This window comes from Brachyhypopomus gauderio, unplaced genomic scaffold (genome assembly GCF_052324685.1).
Source record: "Brachyhypopomus gauderio isolate BG-103 unplaced genomic scaffold, BGAUD_0.2 sc62, whole genome shotgun sequence".
NCBI classification, from domain to species: Eukaryota; Metazoa; Chordata; class Actinopteri; order Gymnotiformes; family Hypopomidae; genus Brachyhypopomus; species Brachyhypopomus gauderio.
This window is the reverse complement of record NW_027506883.1, coordinates 913,818-939,387: the sequence shown is the minus strand read 5'-3', so window position 1 is coordinate 939,387 and position 25,570 is coordinate 913,818. Positions and strand designations below refer to the sequence as shown.

Sequence of the window (25,570 nt, the reverse complement as noted above, 5' to 3'; positions counted from 1 at the left end):
CTAGTCAGTAGATACGTTTCCTCATATCATTGAGTTTACACCTACACACTAAACTATACGAGTTGCATGTCTTTGTATAACCTGTCATGATGTTAAAAGCCTGGGTCTCATTATAAGTAATTATCAAATGTTGTTATTGCTCGGGAAAAAAGCTAAGTAATCGTGTTATGTAAAGCTGTGAATTATGGTAATTTAATACTGCTGTGAATTATGTTTTGTGCTTGGCTTCCTTGAACGTGTGGTGATATGCTAAAGCACTTGATGGAGAAGTAGATGGAAGTAAGATCTGTGAGGATAATGGCTACAGGAATAATGGCTACAATAAGATCGGCTGCATGTGGGCCTGGCAGACAGGTGGGACCACAGAGGAGAGAGAGACGAAGCCCTTCAACCCATCATCCCTCAGATCTACTGTGAGTAAAGAACGGGGTGGAGCAGAGAAGACGCTCAAGGATAAACCCTTTCCCAACTTCCTGCTTCCACCTCTTGCTATTTGCTATACTGTTGTTTTTTAAGAGATCTCTCGTGGTCCAGATAGACTGAACGAGGCACCAGTGCAACAGGAAAAAACAAGCAGACACGGGCATTAAGAGAGCACACACATTGCCGCATGTATTCCCTCGCACACACCATCAGGGGCAGATGGTTTGTTGTAATGTCCGACTTTGGTATTGGCCCAAGAGATGTCGGACATGCAAGCACCTTCAAACACCTTAAATAAACTTTACTGCAGTGTTACTCTTGATGGAGAGACACACAAACTCAGAAACTGAGCAGTGAGTCATGTGGTGGTTATTAGTGTTCTTTAGCCTTGATCTAAAACCATGCAAAGTGAAGTTGTAGCACTCGGACACAAGGAGCATGTGTTTACTCAGCATAAACCGTCTCCAAGAAAGGCACGTTGGACATGAACATTTAAATGTCTTGATATGGGTGTCCTGACTGTTCATTGGTCATCAGAGACAATTAATACTTAACCAACTGACTACAAACAGAGACATGCTTTACTCCTTTTAGATGTCTGCCTAGTAAACAGGCGTGTTGCTGCTTCTTTTGGTTCTGTGAGTCCTTCCGTTATCTCTGCTCCGGTGCACTGAGGGTCACCAGAACACCGGCGGCATCAGAGACCCTCTCACACCTTCAGGCAGCACATGAGCTTGTCATAATACTAAACACAGACTCATTATGAAACCTGTATGTATGTATGCATGTATCTCACTCATGTATCACCACCACACTCAGAGGATGACTGACACAAATCGTCCAAGCTACAGTACACCTTTTAAAATGTTTTTTACACAATATATGAGATTAGTATGAGGGCCAAGCTTTGCAATTGCCTTAAGGTGCAAATCAATCTGAAATTATTATTTTGCTACTAAATTGTTAATGTGATTAAGGTTCAAAGGGTTTCTAATGCTCCCTTTTCTCAATCTGTACTGAGTGAACTTTGATGGAGTGTTTATTTAAGATGCATCCCTGAATAAATACATGTTCCATTAATATTTATCATTAAAGTGGTAAATTGTGAACTTCACTATCTTTAGAAGAGCTTAAAAGTGCTTTAAAGTGGAATCCTTTAATCCTGAGTAACATAAATACAACAACCCACATATGCACAGAGTAGTTAGCCTGCGGTACAATGAGATGCAGATTCAGTTCGCTTTTCTGAAAGAGGATATCCTCATTTGTCACTTTGGTGCAAGATGACATTCACTGACCTGCAATGAACTGGCACCCTGTCGAGGATTTCTGCTTTTCACCCTGAAGGCTTCTGCCTTGTGTCCCAGGAGACGCCAAATTGGATTAAGTGGCTTTAGAAGATGAATGAACGAATAAGAGATCACATTAAATTGAAAGAAAGTGTTCAGTGACCTTGAATCATAATTACTGAACTTCCACACAATACAGAGGGAACGCTGAATGTGTAATCAGAATCCTTTAAAAATGGGTCACAGTCCCCTTTGCTCCAACAAAGCCTTTAGATGATGCCCTTAATGATGAGAATTACGTGTAATGTCCATTGAGTTCTTCTAAGATATTCCAGACACTACACTGACATGGATGCTTTGCCTTGAACGGATTTGCTTATAAGGCCTTGCCTCGAGTATTATGGCTTTAACATTTTAAAATGCACATTGTAACAAATGAATCAATGTAACAGTGTTAAAGTTACTTTTTCTCATTTTGGGCATTTCATCCTAAAAAATATTCTAGGTGGGGATGTTTGTGACATACTATTTCAGAAACCATCCTAAACAATGTTACACAAACTACTTGTGCTCTGTGAAATAGGCAGTAATTATTTAATTAGTATTAACATTTAAAAACTACCAACAAAAAAAAAAATCATTAGTTGCAGCTCTAATGTGCTCAGATTGATGGTACAGTACGCATTATTAGATTAAGATTAAGATGATAAGATGAAGAAGATTAAGTCTTCTTCAGAAACATATGCACTATTTACAAACTTAATTATAAAACAAACTAGGAATTTCTAGAGATCCAGATATTGCTGGATGATGTCTTATATCACATACAAAGAAAGGTACAGGTTAGGGCATGATACATTAGTTTATGTGGCTTCCACACATTAGAGCAACTTAGTAAGCCCTGTGGGAGTTAATATGAGACAGGCAATTGCTTGGGGCCCCAGGCCAGTGAGGGGCCCCTAAGAGCTGACAAACATTAACCTACAGCAGTGTTAATGTGCAAAGTTTGCAATGATGGTAAGAGGCCTGAATCTGTAAGGGGGCTCCATGATTATTTCCTCAGGGCCCCAACAGACTCTAGAATCAGCACTTCCTACTGAACACTGACTCTGGGGTGATAAAGTGCTCTTTAGGCATCAGACTCAAAGACACTGATTAGCTAAATATATGTTGCCATGCGCGTATCTTGTGACAGCAACGGTCAGCAACGGCTGTGCAGCGGATTTACCTCGGAGATATTTTCTATCACCTCATATGAGAAAAGGAATAAAGCAAGAAGCTAATTTCCTCCAATACAGTTTAAATATAACATTATTGATCATTTTGTAGCATATTTCATACATAAAACAGTATTTTTCATATTCAAAATTAAATAATGTTTATATTTTACCACACTTAAACCATAACAACTTATTTTGATTCTCCACATATTTGGCACTTAACAGTTTTGCTGTCATGCATTCAACCACAACCATCCACAGTCATTAAAAAATCCCTTAAACTGGCCAAACATATCTATTACTAAAAAACTACAGTGGGCTAGACAACTTATCAAATATCAAAGGACGTGACATAAGATCCATACCCCAAACCATATTTATTGATGCATAATGTTCTGGGTTATCATAAGCACTTCTAGTGGTCGTGCAGTTGCAAATTAATCACTTTTTTAAATAATATTAAAGGAGAGTGTATTTATTCATGGACGCATCTTAGATGAACACTCCATTGACATTCACTCAGCACAGATTGAGAATAGTAAGCAAGTAAGCATTCTCAAGTGCAAATAACATTCGTGTGGTTGATTGGACGTCTGTCTCTTTTGTGCAGGTGGAGAATGAAATCACCTGTCAGTGATGCCTCTGACGTGCTTCCTCATTCTATCTTCATCATCCTCAGCTCCTATGTTGCTACCTTAAATTAATTGAGGTGAGACAGAAACTAGAAGACTACGCAGAAGAAACATAAAGGCAGGTAATTATGATTTGGAAGGCGCAACAATATCTGGCTGCATATAGTTATTGCTACGATATTTTGTATCGTAAAAACAAGATAATACACAGGTCTCCATCATTACTGTCCGTGTATGATTTATTCGAAGTCTAACAAGATATTCTATCATTACATGACTAGCAATAAATGTAGATTTGTCATGGCCTGGTGGTTAGGGAACTGGTCTTGTAACCGGAGGGTCGTGGGTTCGATTCCCAGAACTGAGGCCATGACTGAGGTGCCCTTGAGCAAGGCACCTAACCCCAACTGCTCCCCGGGCGCCCCTAGTAATCACTGGTGTGTGTGTGTGTTAACTGCACAGATGGGTTAAAAGCGGAGGACAAATTTTGATTGCGGTGTAAAAAAAAAATCACAATTGACAAAATATGGCACAAATTAATTAAACAAATTAATAATTAATTAAAAAGATATGCTATGATGTCTAGTATGTCTTGTTGCTATGCCAATTATTTCATGTCCTCTATTATGTCCCAACGTTAAATGATGACAAAATGGTGATACGATGTTATGTTATCCTTGGGTTTGTACTTTAAGTAAGCAACTCAATCTTCTCATTGATTTCACATGCCGTCATAGATTTAAATGAGTCAAACCCTGTTGCTGTCAGTTGTACTGCTCTGGTCATGTCCTCTCCTACCTCATCCACTGTCACCCATAGGAAGCAAAACCTGCAGGTAGCTAAGGTCGTTCTCTGGCCCTTAGGCTGACCTTTCGTGCGCTCAAAGGGCAACTGTATGTCCCACTGACGTTCCTCATGCCATGTCTCACTTTACATTTCGTCTTACCCACTTCTTAAATGTTTGCCTTCATCATCTTTCCTTTCATCATTTCACGCGGGTCTTCTAGAGAAACGGAATTCTAGATGTGTATGATTTCTCTGGAGTGGTGCCCAGTCCCAAATATACAGTTTATTTCTTTTTGCACCGTCTCTATAGGTTCATTCCACACTGACCATCCGGGACACACAGCCGCCCTACAGAGGGAGCTAGAGAGCAAAGGACGGAAGGCGAAGGAGAAAATTCACCTTCAGCAGCTTTCGGTTATGTGCCCGGTGACAGGAATGACAAGACTAAAACACATTTAGCTTTTAATTAGGTTTACTGCACTAGAAGGTGAAGAAAACCTGCTTCTTGGACAGCCTGCGCTTACTTTCCAAGTTCCGTCCCTCTGTGCTTTGCATTAAATTATTAACATGTTATTACTGTAGGCTGCACCCCACAGTAAAGTAAATATTACTCAATATTGGGGCTATCTGTGGTGAGATAAGGCAGACCTACATGTGTGCGGTTGACTTATTAACAGCCTAAATGCGAACACATCTGTTTGGTGATAATTATGATAATTATTATACTTTTGCTGAGTCAGTGCGTACTCAAATATTTGTTTCCACAACATTTACAAGCAGTTTTTTTTAAGTTTTGTTCAGCCATAATATCGTTGCTCCTATTTCTTCGTAATCTATTACATGGAGGCTATTTTAGATTTAAAAGATCGAAACCTTTTTTTTTTTTGTATTTTTCAATCAGTTTTACCTGGCTAGTTTTCTGTTTAATAGAGGCAATATATGCAGGCTTATAGTTTTTTCACGTTTAATTCAAACTAACAGTTTACACAAAATAGCATAAAGGAATTACAGGAGTGATTTGAGTGGCGATATTCTGACCTCCGTTATTATATCTGACGTAGCTCGTCTTTACCGTAAATACTGGCATGTGGGACACGAGATTTAAAAACCAGACTCTTTTTTAAAATCACATTAAATTCATTTCGACATAACATCTTAGAAAATATTTTGCATTTGTAAGAAGTCATATATCATGGACGGGAAATGTACTGAACCTAATCATAAAATAAAAGGTTATATTCGCGACTACATTGTATATTACGGTAGTCCGGTGCCCAAATCTCTGCAGTAGTGCGTGTGAGTGTTTTTAGTTGCCAGAAAACAGCCGCAAGACGCACATTTGGGACGAACATATCTTGATTTAATTTAATTTATTATAACAGTCTTACTTTTTATGTTGCATGCATACCCACTCATTAAGCAAACACACTACAGCTTATTGTGTGGTATTATTCGACAAAACGTTACGACTAGAAACCTTTTCTTTGTCAGCATTAATTTGCGATTCATTTGTCAGTCAGACTGCGCTTGGACTCCAAACAGTTATAACCTTTTATATAGAGTTAGTATTTTATAAAGTTACAACGTTTTAGACTACTGAGTCACGCATAACCGGTGTTCATGCCAGATTTGCAGCGTTTCAATTTTCTGTACCGTAGTATGAATTCGTTGCTGGGGGAAAGCTTGACTTCCGATCAGCATCTCCAACAGTACCAGGAGGTCTCCAGCTACCCGGTCTCCAGCTACCCGGGCTCCATCTACCCGGGCTCCAGCTCCCCGGTCTCCAGCTACCCGGTCTCCCCCTCCGGTTTGCTCCCCGAGGTCTTCGAGGCTCCAGATCCAACCTTCTTCCTCTGTGATCATCCTGGATTAGGCCCTGACGGCATCCACGCGGGTGCGGAACCGCCAGCATCTTCACAATCATATCTGCATCTCAACACTTTACTTCCCCGCACTGTGCCGCTGCCCCCCGCCGCCATGGCCTTGAGGAACGACCTGGGCTCCAACATCAGCGTCCTGAAGACCCTCAACCTGCGGTTCCGATGCTTCTTGGCCAAAGTGCATGAACTGGAGAGGAGAAACAAGATACTTGAGAAGCAGCTGCAGCAGGCTTTGGGGAGTAATGCAAACGGATGCACTGCGGATGGGAGACGGGCTCAGACTAAAGAAACTGGGGTGCAGACTGGGTTTGTTGGGCCCATTCCCGTCCGACCCTCATCTCTGCCTTTTCAAAACACTAACAATTCGGCGAGGAGACCCACCACTCTGTTCACACCCCCCCTCACAACTGTGCTCAGACTCGAGGCCAATAAAGCTGACGATAAGACTCAGACCTTTGGCGCATCTGATCATTATTCGAGCACCTTGTGTACACCTACCGAACCGGCCGCCGCCAACACCAATAACTCCAATAACGCTCCTAATTTGAACTGTGTTAGCACGAGGATGTCCCCAAATCTACCTCCCCGGTTTCTCCCTGGCACCATCTGGTCCTTCAACCACACCCGTAAGTGGGGTTCGGGTCCGGAGACCCGGGTGACCAGCCCCGGAGTTTCCTGGGTACACCCAGACGGAGTCGGTGTGCAGATAGACACCATCACCCCCGAGATCAGAGCACTTTACAACGTCCTGGCAAAAGTGAAGAGAGAGAGGGACGAATACAAGCGCAGGTGAATGACATTCCACTTGCATTTATACATTTATTAACACGATGGTCCAATTTTTTGTCTCTGTGCACTCATACATGCCTGTGGTCATACTGTCAAGTCCTAGCAGCCACAGAAAAAGGTTAGGGCTGTTGTTTTTGCAGTGGGTGCGTTGTTTACTGATGTGTACAATGTCCAGCTGCTACCTGCATTGCTAAACACCGGAGCATCATACATCAGTCACACAGAGCTGAGTTCAGCATGCCTACACCGGTCCTGAAGTGCTGTCCACGCTCCTGCTGCTCAGGATGGAGCTTGTTTATTTATTGATCTTCACTTGGTGCCAAACTCTTACCGTCTGTCGCTTTAACGAATTGGTGTTTAGCACGAGGTCACAGGAAAAGGTGAACTGATGATTAGAAAACTTTCACAAGGACAGAACCAGTGTCTCATGAGCTTTCTGCAAAAAAAACACCCGTTCATATATTCGTCTTATTCTTGTGCTCTAGCAAAATGAATTACAGTAAGTTCTCTCACACCCACAAGGGCAGTTTATCACAGCCTCTGTTTATTTCTGTCATGTGTCAATGCAGCTGTTCCCACTTGTGAATCATGTGTGATCTGAAGCTGCTTTGTGGTTGTTAAATGGAAAATGATAGAAGCCTTCTATCCAAACTACAGAGTGCTAAAACCACTAGAACGACTGGCACCAAGCTTGCACAAAAAGGTGTTTAGACAGAAAGTGACATTTGCTGCACATCTCACTTTTAAGCCACTTATATAACACTTCAGCCACATCACACAGTCTACACCAGCACAGCCTACACCAGCACAGCCTACACCAGCACAGGCTACACCAGCACAGGCTACGCCAGCACAGTCTACGCCAGCACAGTCTACGCCAGCACAGGCTACGCCAGCACAGGCTACGCCAGCACAGTCTACGCCAGCACAGGCTACGCCAGCACAGGCTACGCCAGCACAGCCTACACCAGCACAGGCTACACCAGCACAGCCTACACCAGCACAGTCTACACCAGCACAGGCTACACCATCACAGGCTACACCAGCACAGTCTACACCAGCACAGCCTACACCAGCACAGGCTACACCAGCACAGCCTTTTTGATCCTTGTGACATCGTGGTGATGTCATCTGACATGTACAGGCACAGGTTTGCCCAGGCATGTCAGGTAATGGAGAAGAACTGAAGAAGACACAACAACCAGTTAAGTAGCCGTATCAGTTTGGTGGGAATCTGTAAGACGGATCAGATCTGAGCATGTTCCTGGTGGAAGCGTCCTGGAGTCTGTCCCCTCGGGAACATTGCGGTGGTTTGTCCCGACCTGCCTCAAAGTTACAGCCGAACGGCCTCGTTCTCTCTGTACTCACACAATTATTTCGAGCTGCGTGGTCATTTTGGTCACTATATTTGTGCCCTGACTCATAGTTTGTGGAATGTAAAGGCGAAGCTACAGAGTAATTATAGCTCATGTATTTGTAGTCCTTTACACCTGTTTAGGTCCCTTGCTAAGTCACCCTGAATTTATTAGCATATTTGTATTATTCTAACCAATCTCTGTTCCCTCCCTCTCCCTCCCCCCCCCCCCCTCCCTCCCTCCCTAAACTCCTCCTCTCCTCTCCTCTCCTGCATCCTTGCATCTGCATTGCAGTTTACGGGCGAGCCAGAGTGCATGCAGTCATCATTATCCTTACGTTCTCCACCCATCAGCTTCTCAGTAATTGTGTGTTGGCTCCTAGAAGCTGCATGTTTGCTCTTAGTCCAACTGTGTAGTCCAGTGAGCAAATTTTAATAAACTTTATGGATGCTGCATTTAGAGCGCTTATGTAAGAGAGAGAACGGGAAGTGAGAGAGAGAGAGAGAGAGAGAGAGAGAGAGAGAGAGTGAGAGAGAGAGAGAGAGAGAGAGAGAGAGAGAGAGAGAGAGAGAGAGAGAGAGGCAGCTTGTTCTGTTCCACTCTGCTGCACTCTGGTAGTATAAATGCTCTAACGTGGCGTTCAAAGTGTAAAAATAGCACACTGGCACAAACACACTAGTACATATAGTATACAGACGATCATAGACTGATGTAAAACCTATGACTGGCGGTGTTAATCTGGTATACTGGCCTACTGTCACGATGCTAGGGTTGTATTGGTACATTGAACTTCAGGCTGAGGTTGATGACTTTTTCTTTTTCTAAGGTGGGAGGAAGAATACACAATGAGGGTGGAGCTACAGCAGAAGGTTACAGACCTGCAGGAGGTGAGAACATGTGATGTCCATATGAAGCATTGATCTGTTTTCTCTCCCTCTATCCTGTTACACTAGTACCTCCTGTTTTCTTTACTCTGTCCATAATATACTTATGATTCATTTTGAAATATTTGCTAATTTGCTTTTCTGGCCCTAATGTGATATTTGATGCAGCATTTGCTATTCCCACGAGAAGTTAACCATTGTAAACCACTGTTTTACCACAAGGGGATATTGATGGCACATTTAGAGTGGTTTTTAATAGAAGAAAAAAAGAAAAAAAAATCTCAAACACTTACATTTTCTGTCTACTGCTGAAAAAGAGTAAGAGGTTTCTTGACTGATTATTTTTCAGTGATGTTCAGCCTTACAAGAAAGCCCACATATACGTTCAGACGTCACAAGCTATAGACTCAAAGGTCCAGAATGCAATGCAGAGGGCGAGGTTGCATTGTGGGAAATGCAGGAAATCTTTCACTGAGTTGACATTAGACGGACACTTGAATGGAAGGTGGTTAAAACAAAAAAGTTATTTAACTTATTTCACTGATTATAAATTATTATACCTAATTATAGATTATAAATATAAATATTAACCTACGAGTTGTTCAGAAGGGACTGGTTGTGTAAGGCCAGGTGATCCGGTATCATTTTCCACACCATCCTCCAACATGAGATCATCACAGAAGAAAAATCAATCTCATATTTTTAAAAACTAATTTACACGAAACTTTAAATATACATAAAAATGGGTTGTTAAAAGGCCATTGTGTTCATGGTTTCTTATCTGCTGTAGTAGTATTGTAGTTTTATTTTGTTTCCTTTGTGAGTATTATTTTTGCAGAGCATGGTGTGTTTCCTGATCTGCATTTCTGCTGTGGTTTCTTGTGCACTCATGCAGTCACAGGGATAGTGCACAAGTCACGTCACAAAGTTCCTCTTCTCCATTTGTGTGCTTTCTCATCGTTTTCCTTTCAGCCCTTCCTTGACCTCTCTCTGAGCACTGTAATGTATTTATCTCATCTTGACGAGTTGCCAGAAGGTCTTTGTGTTGATGCTGACTGTGTAACAGCCTTATTACATCAGATAAACTCACTCGAAGAGGAGTGTGTGCCACAGTGTGAAATGAAAGGAATCATCTCAAATGAGATTGTTTTTCTTCATGGCTTCACATCTGTCCTTGTCTAATATTCTGTATTTAACTCATCTGTATATTGTCAGTCTGAGGAAGGAACAAGTCACATATGCAAATCACAAGGAAGTCTTTATTTTGCAGCCTTGAGTCACGTCTCAAGTAACGTCACAAGGAAATATACATGTCAGCTCACACATTCACCACATTCAACCAAGCACTAAAGCAATCCTCTTTCAATAACAAAGTAAAGTTGACACAAAATCCCCGTACATCTTTGACTTAAGACAATAGATCTGTGAGTCACAACTAAAAATAATGAGTAATGATCTACCTCTGGTTTAATAAGCTAGTGGTCAAATAAAATCACCTAGCTTCCACAGCGGTGGGCGGATTTACATAAATGTACTTTTTGCCACTTATTGTGACTGACAAACCTACCTTTCATCACTTATTATCTTGAATACTAGTCAGTGAACTTTATCACATTTTTTTTGAATGACCGCTCAAGCTCACATTGTGTTTTTAAAACATCTTTTCATGTTGCAATAGAAATATCATTGGCAAAAATGTTACTCATCTCAAGTTCAGTTGGAGTCTCAAGTTATGTGTCTTAACGTCAAAGCCAAGTTCAGTCTCTTTATATTTTCTACAGTAAGTCACAATTAAACAGAGTTACGGGTCTTCTGATGAAGCGATGGTTTGTATGGCCTCAGTTCACTTTAGTTTGTGTAGACTGTGTCCCTGCTTGACAAACTGAATTTCTAGATCACTTTACAGAGTGTCTGATGGTGTTTTACAGAGTGTAGTACAGGCTAAGACCTGTATCAGGCAGCTTCATCGCTCCAGAACATCCTGTTTAATTATGCCAGCACCCTGGTTCTCCAGATGAAAACCAATCTTAGTCCTAAATAAAACTACACCGTCCCATGGTGACTCCTTACTAAAAATCTGTTATATTCTTGAACTGTGCGATCTGCACTTGAAGTGTACTTTTGGATAAGCAACTAAGCAAATTTATACAACTAAATATTTTTTATTAACTGGCCAGTGTGATTGCATTTTTTTGTCATAAGGCACAGGGTTTATATTGTTCTGTTCTTGCTGGACAAGGTTTGGTGTACAGTTAAAATATCCAGTTTCTGCTTCTCTTGTAGTCTGACATTTTAGCTGGAAATCCCAGAATGCACTAGCTATGTCAGTTCATGGGACTTTGAAGGGATTTATCTTGTAAACATTCTTATTCAAATGATCTCTCTTTGAATTATTGGCATAATAGCATAATTGATCATACTTGTGTGTGTGTGTGTGTGTGTGTGTGTGTGTGTGTGTGTGTGTGTGTGTGTGTGTGCGTGCACACGTACCTGTGCGTGTTCAGGACCTGCAGGAGAGTGAGGTGTGTCAGGATGAACTGGCCCTCAGGGTGCAGCAACTGAAGGCTGAACTCGTACTCTTTAAGGGTCTAATGAGCAATGTGAGTACTGGACATATAGTACTGCATACTGCATGATCATACATACTTCAGTGTGAGTACTGGACATACAGTACAGCAATACTGCATGGTCATACGTACTATACATCACTTTGAATAAATGACATCAGAATAAATAAGATAAATGTACTTTTTAATTTACTAAATGTCTGAAATGTAGAAAGATCTGATGGGAAAATTTTTATTTCGATGTCACTGTTTTTAGTCACTCAGTCAAAAGTCTCCCAACTGGGTAGTAGCATTCATAATAGCATAATTAATGTACAGCCAGGTACAGCCAAAGAATGTTATTGTGGAAATGTAGCTTTTACTTATTAGCAGTGGTACTGGTCAGAATTATTACTCTGGGTATTTGCTGGAATAGAACACTAACGTGGTTAGATTGTTATTTCTGCCCTGTTAGATTAATTGTTAAGACTGATAACTGCCTTCTTTCTTCCGTCTTAACACTATACACACACAGAATCTGTCTGACCTGGACAGTAAGATCCAGGAGAAGGCGATGAAGGTGGACATGGATATCTGTAGACGCATTGACATCACCGCCCGTCTGTGTGACCTAGCACAGCAGAGGAACTGTGAGGACTCCATCAAAATGTTCCAGGTGTGTGGAACACACACTCACGCACGCACGCACGCACGCACGCACGCACGCACGCACGCACGCACGCACGCACACACACACACACACACACACACACACACACACACACACACACACACACACACACACACCCCGGCATACGGCTCTGGATTACTGATGTTAATTTTTGCCGGTGGTAATGAGATTTTCCATCACCTGCTGATTAATGTAGATTTGACTCATTCTGAAAGACACTGGGACGGTTTCTGCACTGTCAGTGTCTTTCTCTTCACTTCCACAAAACTGAAACGTGGTTCTACTGAGCTTTCTTTCCTAGACCTGCACCCAGTTTTTGGGCCCGGTCAAAAGTTTTTTTGGTTTGTCTATACATCCTCTTATATCTACAAAGGTCCAAGCGTTTCCCTTCTTGGGATCAGAAACATTTAACCTTTTACATGCAGTTCAAGTTTGTGTTCTCTCTCTTTCAGAGCCCACAGTCTTCACTCGGCTGCCGTCCACGGAAACAGGCGGCCCACCCCAGCAGTGAGACAGATGATCCAACCAGTACCTCAGAGAGTGATGGATGTGGTGCAAAAGAGGAGGAGTCAGGCACCACCTCCTCCAATCAGATCAATGAAGAGATGCAGAGGATGTTGAACCAGCTGTAAGTTGTTTTGTGTATCATATTCAAATATCATCCGTATATCATATCCTAATATCATCTGTATATCATATCCTAATATCATCCGTATATCATATCCTAATATAATCCGTATATCATATCCTAATATCATCTGTATATCATATCCTAATATCATCTGTATATCATATCCTAATATCATCCGTATATCATATCCTAATATAATCCATATATCATATCCTAATATCATCCGTATATCATATCCTAATATCATCCTTTGATCAAGAGTACAACACATTCTATATTCTCAGGTCTCCTGCCCACTAGCGTTCTCCTGCCCATTAGAGTTCTGTCCACTAGCGTTCTCCTGTCCACTAGCGTTCTCCTGCCCAATAACAGCACAGCCAGGTGTGTTCTTATGAATCAGCACCAAAGCATTGCACTGGGAATCAAACTCTGGATCATCAGCTTGGGACTGACCTTAGCAACACGTCTTCTAAGGTCATGGCTGCACTTCAGAGCTCTGTGCAAATACAATCAGAATCAGGTGTATTTCACTGATGTTTACACACACAAGGACTTTGGTTCTGGTAGTTGGTGAATCTCTAGGTACAATAATTAAGAAATCTTTAAAGTAGTGAGCATATAATTTAGGGCTGTGTAAAATTTACAGTACACAGTACAGTAGACAATTAACAATTTAACAAATTAAAGACAATATATAACAGACAAGTTCCTTAAATTCATTTCCAACATGTTGGCCATTACACCATTGCATATATCACCGTTGCATCACTGATCGCACTACAAACTCCTACACTTCTACACTTTATGTTTATGAGAGTGATGGTACTACCCTAGTGTGTGTGTGTGTGTGTGTGTGTGTGTGTGTGTGTGTGTGTGTGTGTGTGTTTCAGGCGAGAATGTGAGTTTGAAGATGACTGTGACTCTTTGGCATGGGAGGAGACTGAGGAGACCTTGCTGCTCTGGGAGGATTTCCCAGGATGCACTCTGGCCTCAGACATCAGCCACGGTGAGGTAAGACAATCTGGTGGCTACCGAACAGGACCAGGAGCTCCATGGGTGATGTGCTCAGTGATATCCACCCAGTGTCATCTCAGCCAGTCACTTTGGTTTGTCTGTTGTAGCGTTGCTGTAGCTCCTGGCTAGTTTCATCTGCCCTTTGCCTTCATGTCGCCTTCTGTCCATGGAGGCTTATGTGTCACGCTAATATGCCCAAACCACATGGAGCTGGATGAAACAGCTCTTTGAGAGGAGAATGGATAAGGGCCATTTGTCAAGGGCTGAGTCATGAGTCCCTCTCCCACACACACACACACACACACACACACACACACACACAAACACACAAGGAGAAAGATAAAAAAGTGAGCAAAAGATTAAGAGGCCATATTATGTTGATGCATTATGACATGCTTCCACAGGGCAGTTCTGGTCAAATTCAATATTTGTTATAACCATGCACATATGCATCAATGTCTTCCTCACAGACACACACACACACACACACACACACACACACACTGATCAGTGTAGTGTGTGGAACCATGCCAGGTGACAGGACCCGTCCAGGTGAGGAGCAGACTTCTCTCACTACCTGATGGATCAACCCCCCCCCCCCCCCCCCCCTTAACAATCTAATTCTGATAAATGTTTATCTGTTGCCAACAGTTTGTGGGTACAGCTGCCTAGCAGAGACGGTGTGTTTCTGGCATCTGCTTGCACCCCTTCTCTGATCCTCCCACTCTCTCTAACTCTACCTGTCTACAGGAGGAGTCTCTTGAGAAGGTGATTAAAGACACCGAGTGTCTGTTCAAGTCCCGGGAGAAGGAGTATCAAGAGACCATTGGCCAGATAGAGGTTGGAGAAGAGGAATCCTGCTCTTCCTCATTGTCCAAAAGACTAGAATGTGCAAGCATACTTAACATGTAATAAATGCTACATGAACTCTCCCAACGTCTCTATCTGTGTAGCTGGAATTGGCCACGGCGAAGTCTGACATGAACAGGCACCTGCACGAGTATATGGAGATGTGCAGCATGAAGAGAGGGCTGGATGTTCAGATGGAGACCTGCAGGAGACTCATCACGCAGAGTGGAGACAGGTGGACGGACACACACACACACACACACACACACACGTATACACACACTGTCGCTACATATCTCGTGTTGTTTTTCGTACGTGATGAGTGATCATCTTTTCCTTCTTCGTTGTGATTTGGTCCTCAGTAAATCCGAACCTCCTGGCCCCGGTGGAGGCCTTGACGTCAGAGATGACACTGAGAGGGAGAACACTGGAGCAGGAGGAAGATAATAACAAGCAAAGAAAGAAACAAACTCATCTTTGACCTCCTCTCATCTCTCTGTAACTCCTAAGCCATATTTAGTGTAAAGAGTTTGGTGCAACACTTCTAAATTTAGAAAGACGGGCACATTGTGGATCCCTCAGACCACTAAATACTTCAAAATATTGAGGGTGGGGTGGGTGGGGGGGTTAAAAAAATATTACCTCACATGAGCCACTGGAATAGATTTTACAAGACGCAACTGTGACAGTGACTACCCTCTTGTGGAGGTATTAAGGTTTGATTGAATTTGTGGAGGTCTGCTGAGATACCTGATACTTTCCACAGTTATCATTCATCACTCTTTCATGTGCAAACCTTTTAATGTTTCTTTAACATACAAAGTGAAATATTTTATTTAAGGTTACTTCATTCCTGCCATTATAGGGTATTGTTGTTCATACACAGTTCCTGTGAGGAGTAAGGCTGTAAATGACACGGTACAGGATGTTTCTGCGGGTTGCCCACCTGCCAGGGTGTGTCTGTGATCTGCCAACCTGTCTGTGCGTCTGCAGGTCTCTAATTAGCACTAGCCTCACCTGCACTCCCAATTCTACTTTTTTTCCTTCATGAAACGGGCAATACAGTCAAAACACTGAGCGCTTTGACTTAGCGGTTCCTACAGGATCCATAACTGATACATATTATCAGAAGCACATCATCTTTGTGTGCTGTTGTAGCTCTAAGACCTAGCCACCACTGGTGTATGGGTTAGTTCATCATCAGTGATCTGTAAAAAAAACAATCAAAAAAAAAAAACATTCATGAAATCATTTTGTCTAGGTGTGTGTGTTTGTGTGTATGTTACAGACCAATATATGGTGGACTGTAGTATAATCTTGAACGCAATTGCTGTATATTCTTGCTCTCATCTTTTAAACTGCGTAATTCTAAATGGCCACTAACTCATGGTGTTCTGAAACCATCTCCACATCCTCTTCTGCTCTGAATATAGGAGAAGGTTCACAGCTACGTGTCCTGATAAGATCTCGTTTTCATCAGTGAAGCACATTCAAGATTATGTATATGGCTTTGCTCTTAAGGTTCGTACAAGTTTGCGAGGAAAGGTTTTCAATTAGCATTGGAGTGCACTTGCATGGTAATATCAAAGCTAGCATTTTCAACATCAGCTACATATGTTATACTACATTAGTACTTATTTTATGTCAAGAGTGAATTCACCTAATCTTCTTGTATTTGGGTAAATGGTGTGCTTTTATACTGACTATGAACCAGTCCTACCAGAACAAGTTATGATTTTAAGTATCATACCTGTTGTGGTAAAACTGATCTCAGTACAGTGTAAAAAAAACCCTTTATCTTATTATTAGGCCCTCTCCTCTCCTGATTGTTATTGACATAGCAAATAATGATTTGTAAGAGGGTTACAGGATCAGGCTGTTGGACTGTATATAAGTTGCCTAATAACTAAGTTGACATGTTCCATAGTGACAAAGGAAACCACACTGCGTGTGGGGGGGGGTGGGGGTGGGGTTGTGGGTGTATGTCTCTTTTTACTCTTGGGTAGATGTCTGACATTCGACCACAGCAGGAAATGTAAACATGACGTGAGGCCATTGACTGCCCTCATCCTGTTTAAGGGCTCTTGAAGATGTTGTAGCAGAGGCTTACTGAAACCTAGAGTGACCGGTATGAATGGTGCTGGAGGTCAGCCATGTTTGAGCCCCCTCACTGAGGGGCTTCTAAGCATGAGATGCTGGCTTAGTGCATCAGGAATGTGATGACATGCTGAATGCAGGAATGTAGTAGCCATCTGCTTCCGTTGGGGAGTTGCTAACATTTTCCTTGCGAAAAGGGAAGTCGGGCCGCCGTAAATAACTTACCCGCTCCGGCGTGACTCAGTGCTGCTGTGGCACAATGTGCTGCCAGTCCACACGAACATGAACAGTTGGTACATTCACAGAGGAACGTCCAACACTCGGAGGCCTCTTCGAGGAGGGTGGTGGTGTTTGGGGAGGGTGGTGGTGTTTGGGGTGGGGGGGTGTGTGTTTGGAGAGGGGGGGGGGGGTGGTTAGCATGTGCACTGCTGCGGTGCTGATTGTATCTAAACGTAATGGAAACTTGAGTAGTGCCAAACCTGAGCTGACCTGTCGGGAGCAGAGGCTTGTAGACACAGACAGACCTGACGTGTCAAACGTGGTGCTGATCGCTTGTACATATCTGCTCTATTTTACAAGGCAAAGAACAAAATGGTATAATAGCTGTATGCAAGCTGTTTGGGTATTTTGCAAAAAGAAAAGTGCGAATGGCTGATAACGTAATGTATAGTAGAGCATATTTCAAGCATAATCAGATTTGCTTTGACCTTTTTTTTTGTCTTTGTTCATATTTTGTCCCCTGGTGTGTTTCGGTTAATCCAGCACTCTTTCCAAAGACACTGACTTCATTTGGCCAGTATTGTTGTTCTGTTACGTTTGGTTTTGCTGAAGATTGTCTGGGTTTGTGTAATGGTTTCCTTCATATCTCCTGTTTGTGTAGGTTCGCAGAAACAAAAAACCTAGTAGGACTATTATTGGTTGAAAACTCCCTTGATTTCTTTTGAGTGATTCATCTGCAATTCTTCCATTTATTCTGTGATTTTTTAGACATTGTGTGTGTGTGTGTGTGTGTGTGTGTGTGTGTGTGTGTGCGTGCGCGCGCTCGCGTGTGAGTGTGTGTGTGCGTGAGCATGTGTGTATGCATGTTTTAAGTGTGTATTCTAATTTGCTATATTGTGTGAGCACTTATTTTGACCAGGAATTTACAAGTAATCAAAAATAATTTTATCAAAGTCAATCAAGATACTCTACAGAATCTTGGTCTGCGTGGTGTAGTAACAGCGCAGTACTGAATACAGAACACCAACCAGCCGGCAGAATCTGACGTTTTATTTCTTAGAATGCAATTCAGACTTGAAATACCTCAGATTAGTAAATTCCTACAATAGCAATACATACAATAAGTAAATTCCTGGAGATGAGTTCACCAAAGTATACAAAAAGAAAAAAACCCAAAATAAACAACAACAAAAGCCAGAATTAAAAAGCAAGAAGAAAAGAGAATGCCTATTAAAACTGTATGATTGCTTTGGTATTGTAACCCAGGAGAAATCGGTAAGGAGCTTCAGTGAATAGCTACTGGCTTTGCAGGTGAGTCCTGTCTTCCTTCCAGAAGTTTCTCCTCTCTTGTTGATGCTATGGGCTATTCAGTAATGTCCTCCTGGTTATATACGGAAGAAAGAGAAACCTCACGGTTTATACTGTCTGGTTGTAAAGAACAGATGAGAAACTAGTCAGGTCCCCGTGAGTCTCCCCTGGTCCTCAACACTAAGAACATTTATTCATTCACAGGGAAGGCAGATGACAGGAATACAGTCAGTGTTACTCGAAGCACATGGAGTTCTTTGGAGGACATCTTTTGGCAGGTTGACTGGACTCATATTCAAGTGTAGAAATATCGCCTGCTTTAATGAGCGCTAAAAGACTGGAGCTTAAATATGACTTGACAAATAAAGAATAATGCTGAACAAACCTCCTTTAGAGTTGTTTTGTCATTGAGTTTGATTTTCATTTCTATATCCTTTGGTGACTTTTTCCCCCTTCACTGTCTGTCTTCCTCTCTTTTTCTCTTCATGCACACACTGCACTGCTGGAAAAAATATGTGTATGAGTTCACTGGGTGGATGAGCTAACTCTGACCTTTTCTAAGCTTAGATTGTTCGTGTTGATGTGGAAACACAGCACTTGACAGAAGAGAGTGTGTATCATGACCTGGGTTGGGCCTATAAGGGTGTGTCTAGTCTAGACTCTTCAAATACAATCAGATTAAGGGTATATGTTATATGTATGCATTATGTCTACTTTTGTTTCTAAGATGTATATGCATTAATTCTGTTGACTATGTTTTGATTATCAACACTTCACTGTTTTTCACACAAATGGCCCATTATATTAATTAACAGTTTACACTGGTTTGCAAGCAACCAAATGACCCATTAACACTTTACTCTAGTTTACACACAACCAAATGACCCATTAACACTTTACTCTAGTTTACACACAACCAAATGACCCATTAACACTTTACTCTAGTTTACAAACAACCGAATGGCCCATTATGTTATGTGATGCTGCCCTACATTAGACATGTAGCAACGTAGCTGTCGGAAGTCATGACGTGGCCAAGATCTCATTGTGACGGTTTCAGCAGCTGAAGATCGTACAGATGGTGAGAGCAAGCGTGAGTGAGTGAGTGAACGGAGGAGGAGAGTGACGCTGAGGTTATTGTGCTGCTGAGAACAGGAGTCTCGCAGAAGAAAGGAAGTCAGTCAAAGGAACTCTGACTCGACCTTCTCCTGAGGTACAGAATCTGTCCGTTTGTTTTTCTTTGCTTGTTATTTTGGGTTTTTTTTCCCTCAATATATATTTTTTGCTTCACTGTTCAAACTAGATTCAAACATAGTTAGATTTTGTCGGACCTAATTAGTTTACTTTTGCAGACATGCATTCGGCTACTTTCTTTAGCAGTAACAATAGGACAAAGCAACTAATAACTCAAACTAAATCCAGTAATCCTAGTCTCAGAGTCCTGGAGGTGCAGGTTTAACAGGGTAATGGTTGGTTGGATAGAGCTTTTTGTTTTGATCAGCTCAGTGTCACTTCTTTGGTCTGTTTGTATTTTGCTGTGCTGGATTCTCCCGTTATTAGTCAAAACTAGTCCAACATTGTGGACACATGACTCTGTTATTGTTCTCCGTGTGGGAGGCATCTGTAGTGATGTGACAATGTGCAGTCACCATATCACTTAACCATAAAAAATGTGAACTGTACACAATGAGCAAATGTCAATAATGATTTTGATTGTAGATGGTACTGAAGCCAAGTGTCATGGTGCTGTTGGTGGGGGTTTTGAGCTCCGGTCTACATCGGGTGATTGTTTATTTTCCTTAGTAATCTTCTGTTTTACTTTATAAAGTGAGATGAACTGACCTACAATTAGGATTTAGACATAGAAATACTGATCAGAATTGACTAATCTCCCCACATAGTCTAAACTATCTAATATTTATTATAATTTGAGTACTAGCTTAAATTTATTTGCCTTTATATACTGCTTCACTGGAAGAACCTTGTGGATGTAACTGTTCTGATTACGTCTTAGACCAACTAACGGTAAGATGAGCAGATTAGCTGAGATTAACTGTAAAATTAGCATATTAGATGAGTGCAAATTGTGCAGATTATCTGAGATTAACTGTAAAATGAGCAGATTAGCTGAGGTTAACTGTAAATTGTACAGATTAGCTGAGGTTAACTGTGGCACTTGTGTATTCTCCACTGTTTGTGCTAAGGAGGCAGATGGAGCCAGGGAATGCAGCCTTTGGTGTCCTGCAGGTGAGTGCATCTGAGCAGGAATCATTTCTTTTAGTTTCTTTTCTCTTGGAGTCGGTGTCCATACCGATTGGAACAGTGTGTATGTGTACATGCTTGTAACATCCTTGTTTGTATTTGTTTCTATGTTGGTTTATTGAAATTAGCATTTTAATATGTCTGCCATTTTCCTTTTCTCCACACAATTAATACACACCAGGCATAGTGGTAGTAATGAGCAAGATGTGCTTCTGACTGCAAGAATTTCTTTCTTTCTGTCTTTCATTCTTTCTTTTCTCTCACTCTTCCTTTCTCTCTCTCTCTCTCTCTCTCTCTCTCTCTCTCTTTCTCATCTTACCTCTCTGATGGGAAATATGCCTTGACACAGAAAATTCAACCACTTCCTTCTGTAGAATAGCTCCTGCTTTGCCTTTGCTCTGCGTGTAACGTCCTGTTTTGCTTGTCTCGTTTCTTTTCAAAGACCAAAATCAGCATAAACCTGTACAGCCTGGCTCACACACACACACACACACACACACACACACACACACACACACACACACACACACTGTCTCATATATACTTTTACACTTTCTCATATATGGCTTTTGCATGCCTGTGTTACTCGGTGTATAGTTTAAGTGCCATCCAGTGGTGGAGCCAAAGGTGGGGGGGGGGGGGGGGGGGGGGGGGGGGGGGGGGGGGGGGGGGGGGGGGGGGGATAATGGACCCCCCCCAACAGAGCCTGTGCCCCTAGTGCCACCCCACTGGAAATGGTCATTTTAACCACTGGCGAACCGGTCGATCGCGACATAATATTTAATTTGTGTCCATTTGACCCTCCAGGTCAATACGTACATTCAGATTGTAAGTGCTCCAACTGTTCTCACGGCTCCTACACCAAGAATAAAAACAGAGAACGTGAGTGTCATTCCTGTTTCCGGGACTGCAAACCAGGTACTTCAACTCATCACAAACGCCATGATGTATAACCAGGAGGAGATACATATGCCCAAGGCATAAAGCAAAATAAATTATGTTCATGTTAACATTTGAAAGGACTTCATCGTATGAAACTGCAATATGGGTGCCACTTTTTAGACTAAATAGACAACAGACTTAATGCATTCAGAAGAATAATCCAGAAACATTTAATTACCTCTGTAAGTAGAAATAGTTTATAACCAGTTTGTTCACTTTATTTGGAGTGTCCAACTACATATATGAGAAGTCACTGATCATGTAGCATGTATAATAAATACCACCTTAGCATTCTCAACAAGCTGTTGTAGACAGTTCATTTCTGTAGATGGATTTTAACTGAAATTTACTTTTGCTGGAGTTAGGATCAGGATTAGGGAAAGGCTGAGAGTTATGAATAGATTATGGTTATTTAGGTTGGTTTGTGGTCTGATTACTGGTGTCTGACCCTCGAATCGTTCTACTTGTTTATATGTTTGATTGTTCTGATTGTAATCTGATTGTGATCTGATTGTGATCTGATTGTATCTAAACTCTCACTCTTTACAATGTTACACACTCTGTTGAGTTTATTTAATTGTCTAAAAAGGATCACTCAAAATAGTGTTACAAGAATATTTAGAACTGTGTGTAACTGTGTGTGCCTGTGTGTGCGTGTGTGTGTATGTTTGTGTGTGTGCGTGTGTGTGTGTGTGTGTGTGTGCGTGTGTGTGCGTGTGTGTGTGTGTGTGTGTGTGTGTGTGTGTGTGTGTGTGTGTGTGTGTGTGTGTGTGTGTGTGTGTGTGTAGAGTTGCACATGCAGGAGGAGAAGCCGTGCACGACTGTATCTGATGTGGTGTGTCGCTGTATGACTGGGTTTTTCTGCCCCTTTAACGACTCGGTCTCAAACCAGTGCATCAGGTGTCTTCACGCTCCTGCCAACTCCTCCACTAACTCCCCCTCCACCACCTCCCCCACTCCACAGCCTCCTGGTCGCAGCACTACAGGTATTACCTGCCTTTGAAAGATGTGCTTTCCTAGCTTTACCAAAACAGCATTGCACACTAAGACAAATTGGAGTTAGGGGATTAATAATGTTCTTATTAGTTACACAGGTTTTTTTTAATCAATATGTGATCTCGCACACGTTCTACACCTTCTGTCTCTGTGTGTTTAATACCAGATACACCTGGGTTGTGGGTTGTAGTTGTACTGCTGTTCGTGATTCTGGTCAGCATTATCATCACACCTCTTTTCTGCAGACGTAGGAAAAAGGAGTGCATCAAGCAATGTACGTGCACTCAAACACGCATGCATTCGTTTTTGAGTTGCCCCCTGCTTATGGATTGATTATATAGGTTCACTAATATATTATTTTCCTCTTAATGCCATAGTGGTAAAGAGATGCTCCCTTGGTAATCAGAAGGTAAGGACGTATATTTACTTCATAGATATTTATGTACAGAAACATTTCCGTGAACAGCTGTGCTGAAATATCTATACAGCTGATTAACACAAGGAACGATGATTCTTGGGACAAAAATGCTCATCGACATTTGCATAAACTTGAAAGAAGTCATGTCCTGGTGGTAGGGAACTGGTCTTGTGACCGGAAGGTCGTGGGTTCGATTCCCAGGCCTGAGGCCATGACTGAGGTGCATTTGAGCAAGGCACCTAACCCCAACTGGTCCCTGGGTGCCGGGCTAGGGCTGCCCACCGCTCTGGTTTTGATTGTGGTGAAAATTCACAATTGACAAATATGGCACATTTCATTTCATTTCAGGAATCACCTTTCATAAATGTACATTTATGGTCACGTTTGTCAGCTCCGTAATTTTAACACTCCCTGAAATACTCTTGCAAATGTTTTTAAGCGTCAGCAGTTGGTTCATCACTTAGTTAAACACATGGGAACCATTTGCCCAAATGTTATATTTACGGATTATAAATACTAATATTGACAATAGCACAGGTGTGACATTCTACACGTGGTCTTCATCACAATATATCAGTACGTGACGTTGCTGTGATTGGCTACAGGAGGACCACGATACTACGTCTTCTGTATGCAAAGAAACCAAAACTCAAGAGTTCATGACTGCAAATACATTCAACAGCAGCAGGTCAGACAGTTCAGCTCATCACACGTCAAGCCCAGAGCAGCCGCCCCCTCCTGCTGGAAATCTGGGTATGTTACTAACAACCGTAGTAGCATCTCACTGGCTATATCATCTAAATGCTTAATACTGCTTAATACTATCTACTAGATGTAACATCACGACTCTTCAACAATGTTCCCAAGGCCTAAAGTACAGGTCTCATTGCCATAACTTGCCTCCAACCATAACTGTATGAAGCCATTACAAATGTTCAGCATTCTTAATCTAGCATTCATTCCTTATTCAGAGCTACTTACATACAGTATTTCTCTGTATGCAGATGTAATGGGAGCTAGGATATAGTAACAATGTTGACCATTTCATTGACCCTGAGAGCAGGTTTGAAAAGCATTGTACTACACAGCTATTAAGCAGTGCTGTCTGTCTCCCCAGTTAGTTTAATTCCATGCAATGTTTGTATGCTTTACCTGTAAAGTACATTGTATATTTTGAAGGGAGAAACGCATGATAATCCAGGGACATTGTCACCCCACTCTCTAGGGCCCCTTCATATCTACGGTGCGGGGACAGTGTTTGTCAGTTTGCTCAATCAGTTTGGACAGAATGAAGGAGAGAAGGATGAGGAGGACCCGGGACAGCCGGTTGTGGACATGCGTGAGGTGCACTGTCCTCGCTCCCCTCCGCTCCCCCTCTCCAAGGAGGAGAGGAACAGGGACGAGTGCTACGTCTCCTTCCCCTCCCAGGAGCAAGGCAAGGAGTGTCACATGTCCAAAGAAGAAGGTCTGTGATAGGTTGAAACTCTGGTTCTTTGTGTTCACTATGGGATCAGGGCCACTGGTGCTTTTTTGCTTTGCAAGTGCCCCTCTGTGGTGCTGGCACCATGTTTTGGTTTCCTGCACTCTTGTGCCTGACCGGGAAGTGAGGACACCCACGCAAAGGTGGTTTTGCACTCATAATGTGAGCCTGTTGCATGGTTGGCATGAATGTTTACACATCCTCTACACCGTCATTCTGTCAACAGGCAGCGTGAATCAGTAACTGTTCAGTAAGCAGTAACTGCAATCGGTGAGGTTTAACCGAAGAACAATCACACGGAAATATCCTTAAGAAAAATCACTCTGGTATAACCAGGTCTTTAGATGCTGCGTTGTCGTCCAGTTGCCATGGCAGCGTCTACCTTCTAATAACCTGAAGTGTCAGGCTGCAGCCCAGTATCACACCTGAGTTACACTCACATGCGCCTTCAAAACAAAAGCCCCCCTGCACGCTTAGAAATACTCTTTGATGCAATGCAGTGTGCAATGAGACAGGGCTTCTGAGGCTCTACTAAGTCATGGGTCTGAAAGGCATTCTATGATGTAAGCATTCTATGATGTATATGATGTAAGCATTCTATGATGTAAGCATTCTATGATGTATATGATGTAAGTATTCAATGATGTAAGCATTCTATGATGTATATGATGTAAGCATTCTATGATGTAAGCATTCTATGATGTAAGCATTCTATGATGTATATGATGTAAGCATTCTATGATGTAAGCCGTATTGTAATTCCTTGTTTTATATATTCATGATTGTAACACATATATATGTATTTATGAATTAAAGACACTTTATTTCAGTAATTGCCCAAAATTAATTTAATAAAAAA

At 42.0% G+C, this 25,570-nt stretch overlaps 2 protein-coding genes across 3 annotated transcripts; both read left to right on the top strand.

Moving 5' to 3' along the window:
* The first annotated feature begins 5,646 nt into the window (after positions 1 to 5,646).
* On the top strand, positions 5,647 to 15,585 carry iffo1b (intermediate filament family orphan 1b). The gene is made up of 9 exons (XM_076988457.1): positions 5,647 to 7,019; positions 9,201 to 9,261; positions 11,763 to 11,858; positions 12,340 to 12,480; positions 12,948 to 13,123; positions 14,017 to 14,137; positions 14,891 to 14,980; positions 15,094 to 15,224; positions 15,352 to 15,585. Exons 1-9 carry the CDS (start codon positions 5,971 to 5,973, stop codon positions 15,434 to 15,436), a joined length of 1,950 nt encoding a protein of 649 aa, XP_076844572.1. The 5' UTR covers positions 5,647 to 5,970; the 3' UTR covers positions 15,437 to 15,585.
* A 4,066-nt stretch (positions 15,586 to 19,651) lies between these two features.
* LOC143489427 (uncharacterized) lies at positions 19,652 to 25,565 on the top strand. Of its 2 annotated transcripts, none has more exons than XM_076988459.1 (9): positions 19,652 to 19,826; positions 20,333 to 20,395; positions 20,818 to 20,860; positions 21,683 to 21,793; positions 22,606 to 22,803; positions 23,004 to 23,087; positions 23,191 to 23,222; positions 23,837 to 23,984; positions 24,457 to 25,565. In XM_076988459.1, the coding sequence occupies exons 2-9, from the start codon at positions 20,333 to 20,335 to the stop codon at positions 24,702 to 24,704; spliced, it is 927 nt and encodes a 308-aa protein (XP_076844574.1). In that variant the 5' UTR covers positions 19,652 to 19,826; the 3' UTR covers positions 24,705 to 25,565. The 2 variants fall into 2 exon arrangements, with proteins under 2 accessions (XP_076844574.1, XP_076844573.1); XM_076988458.1 differs by having other exon boundaries at positions 19,666 to 19,826; positions 22,980 to 23,087; positions 24,457 to 25,564.
* Positions 25,566 to 25,570: the final 5 nt, after the last annotated feature.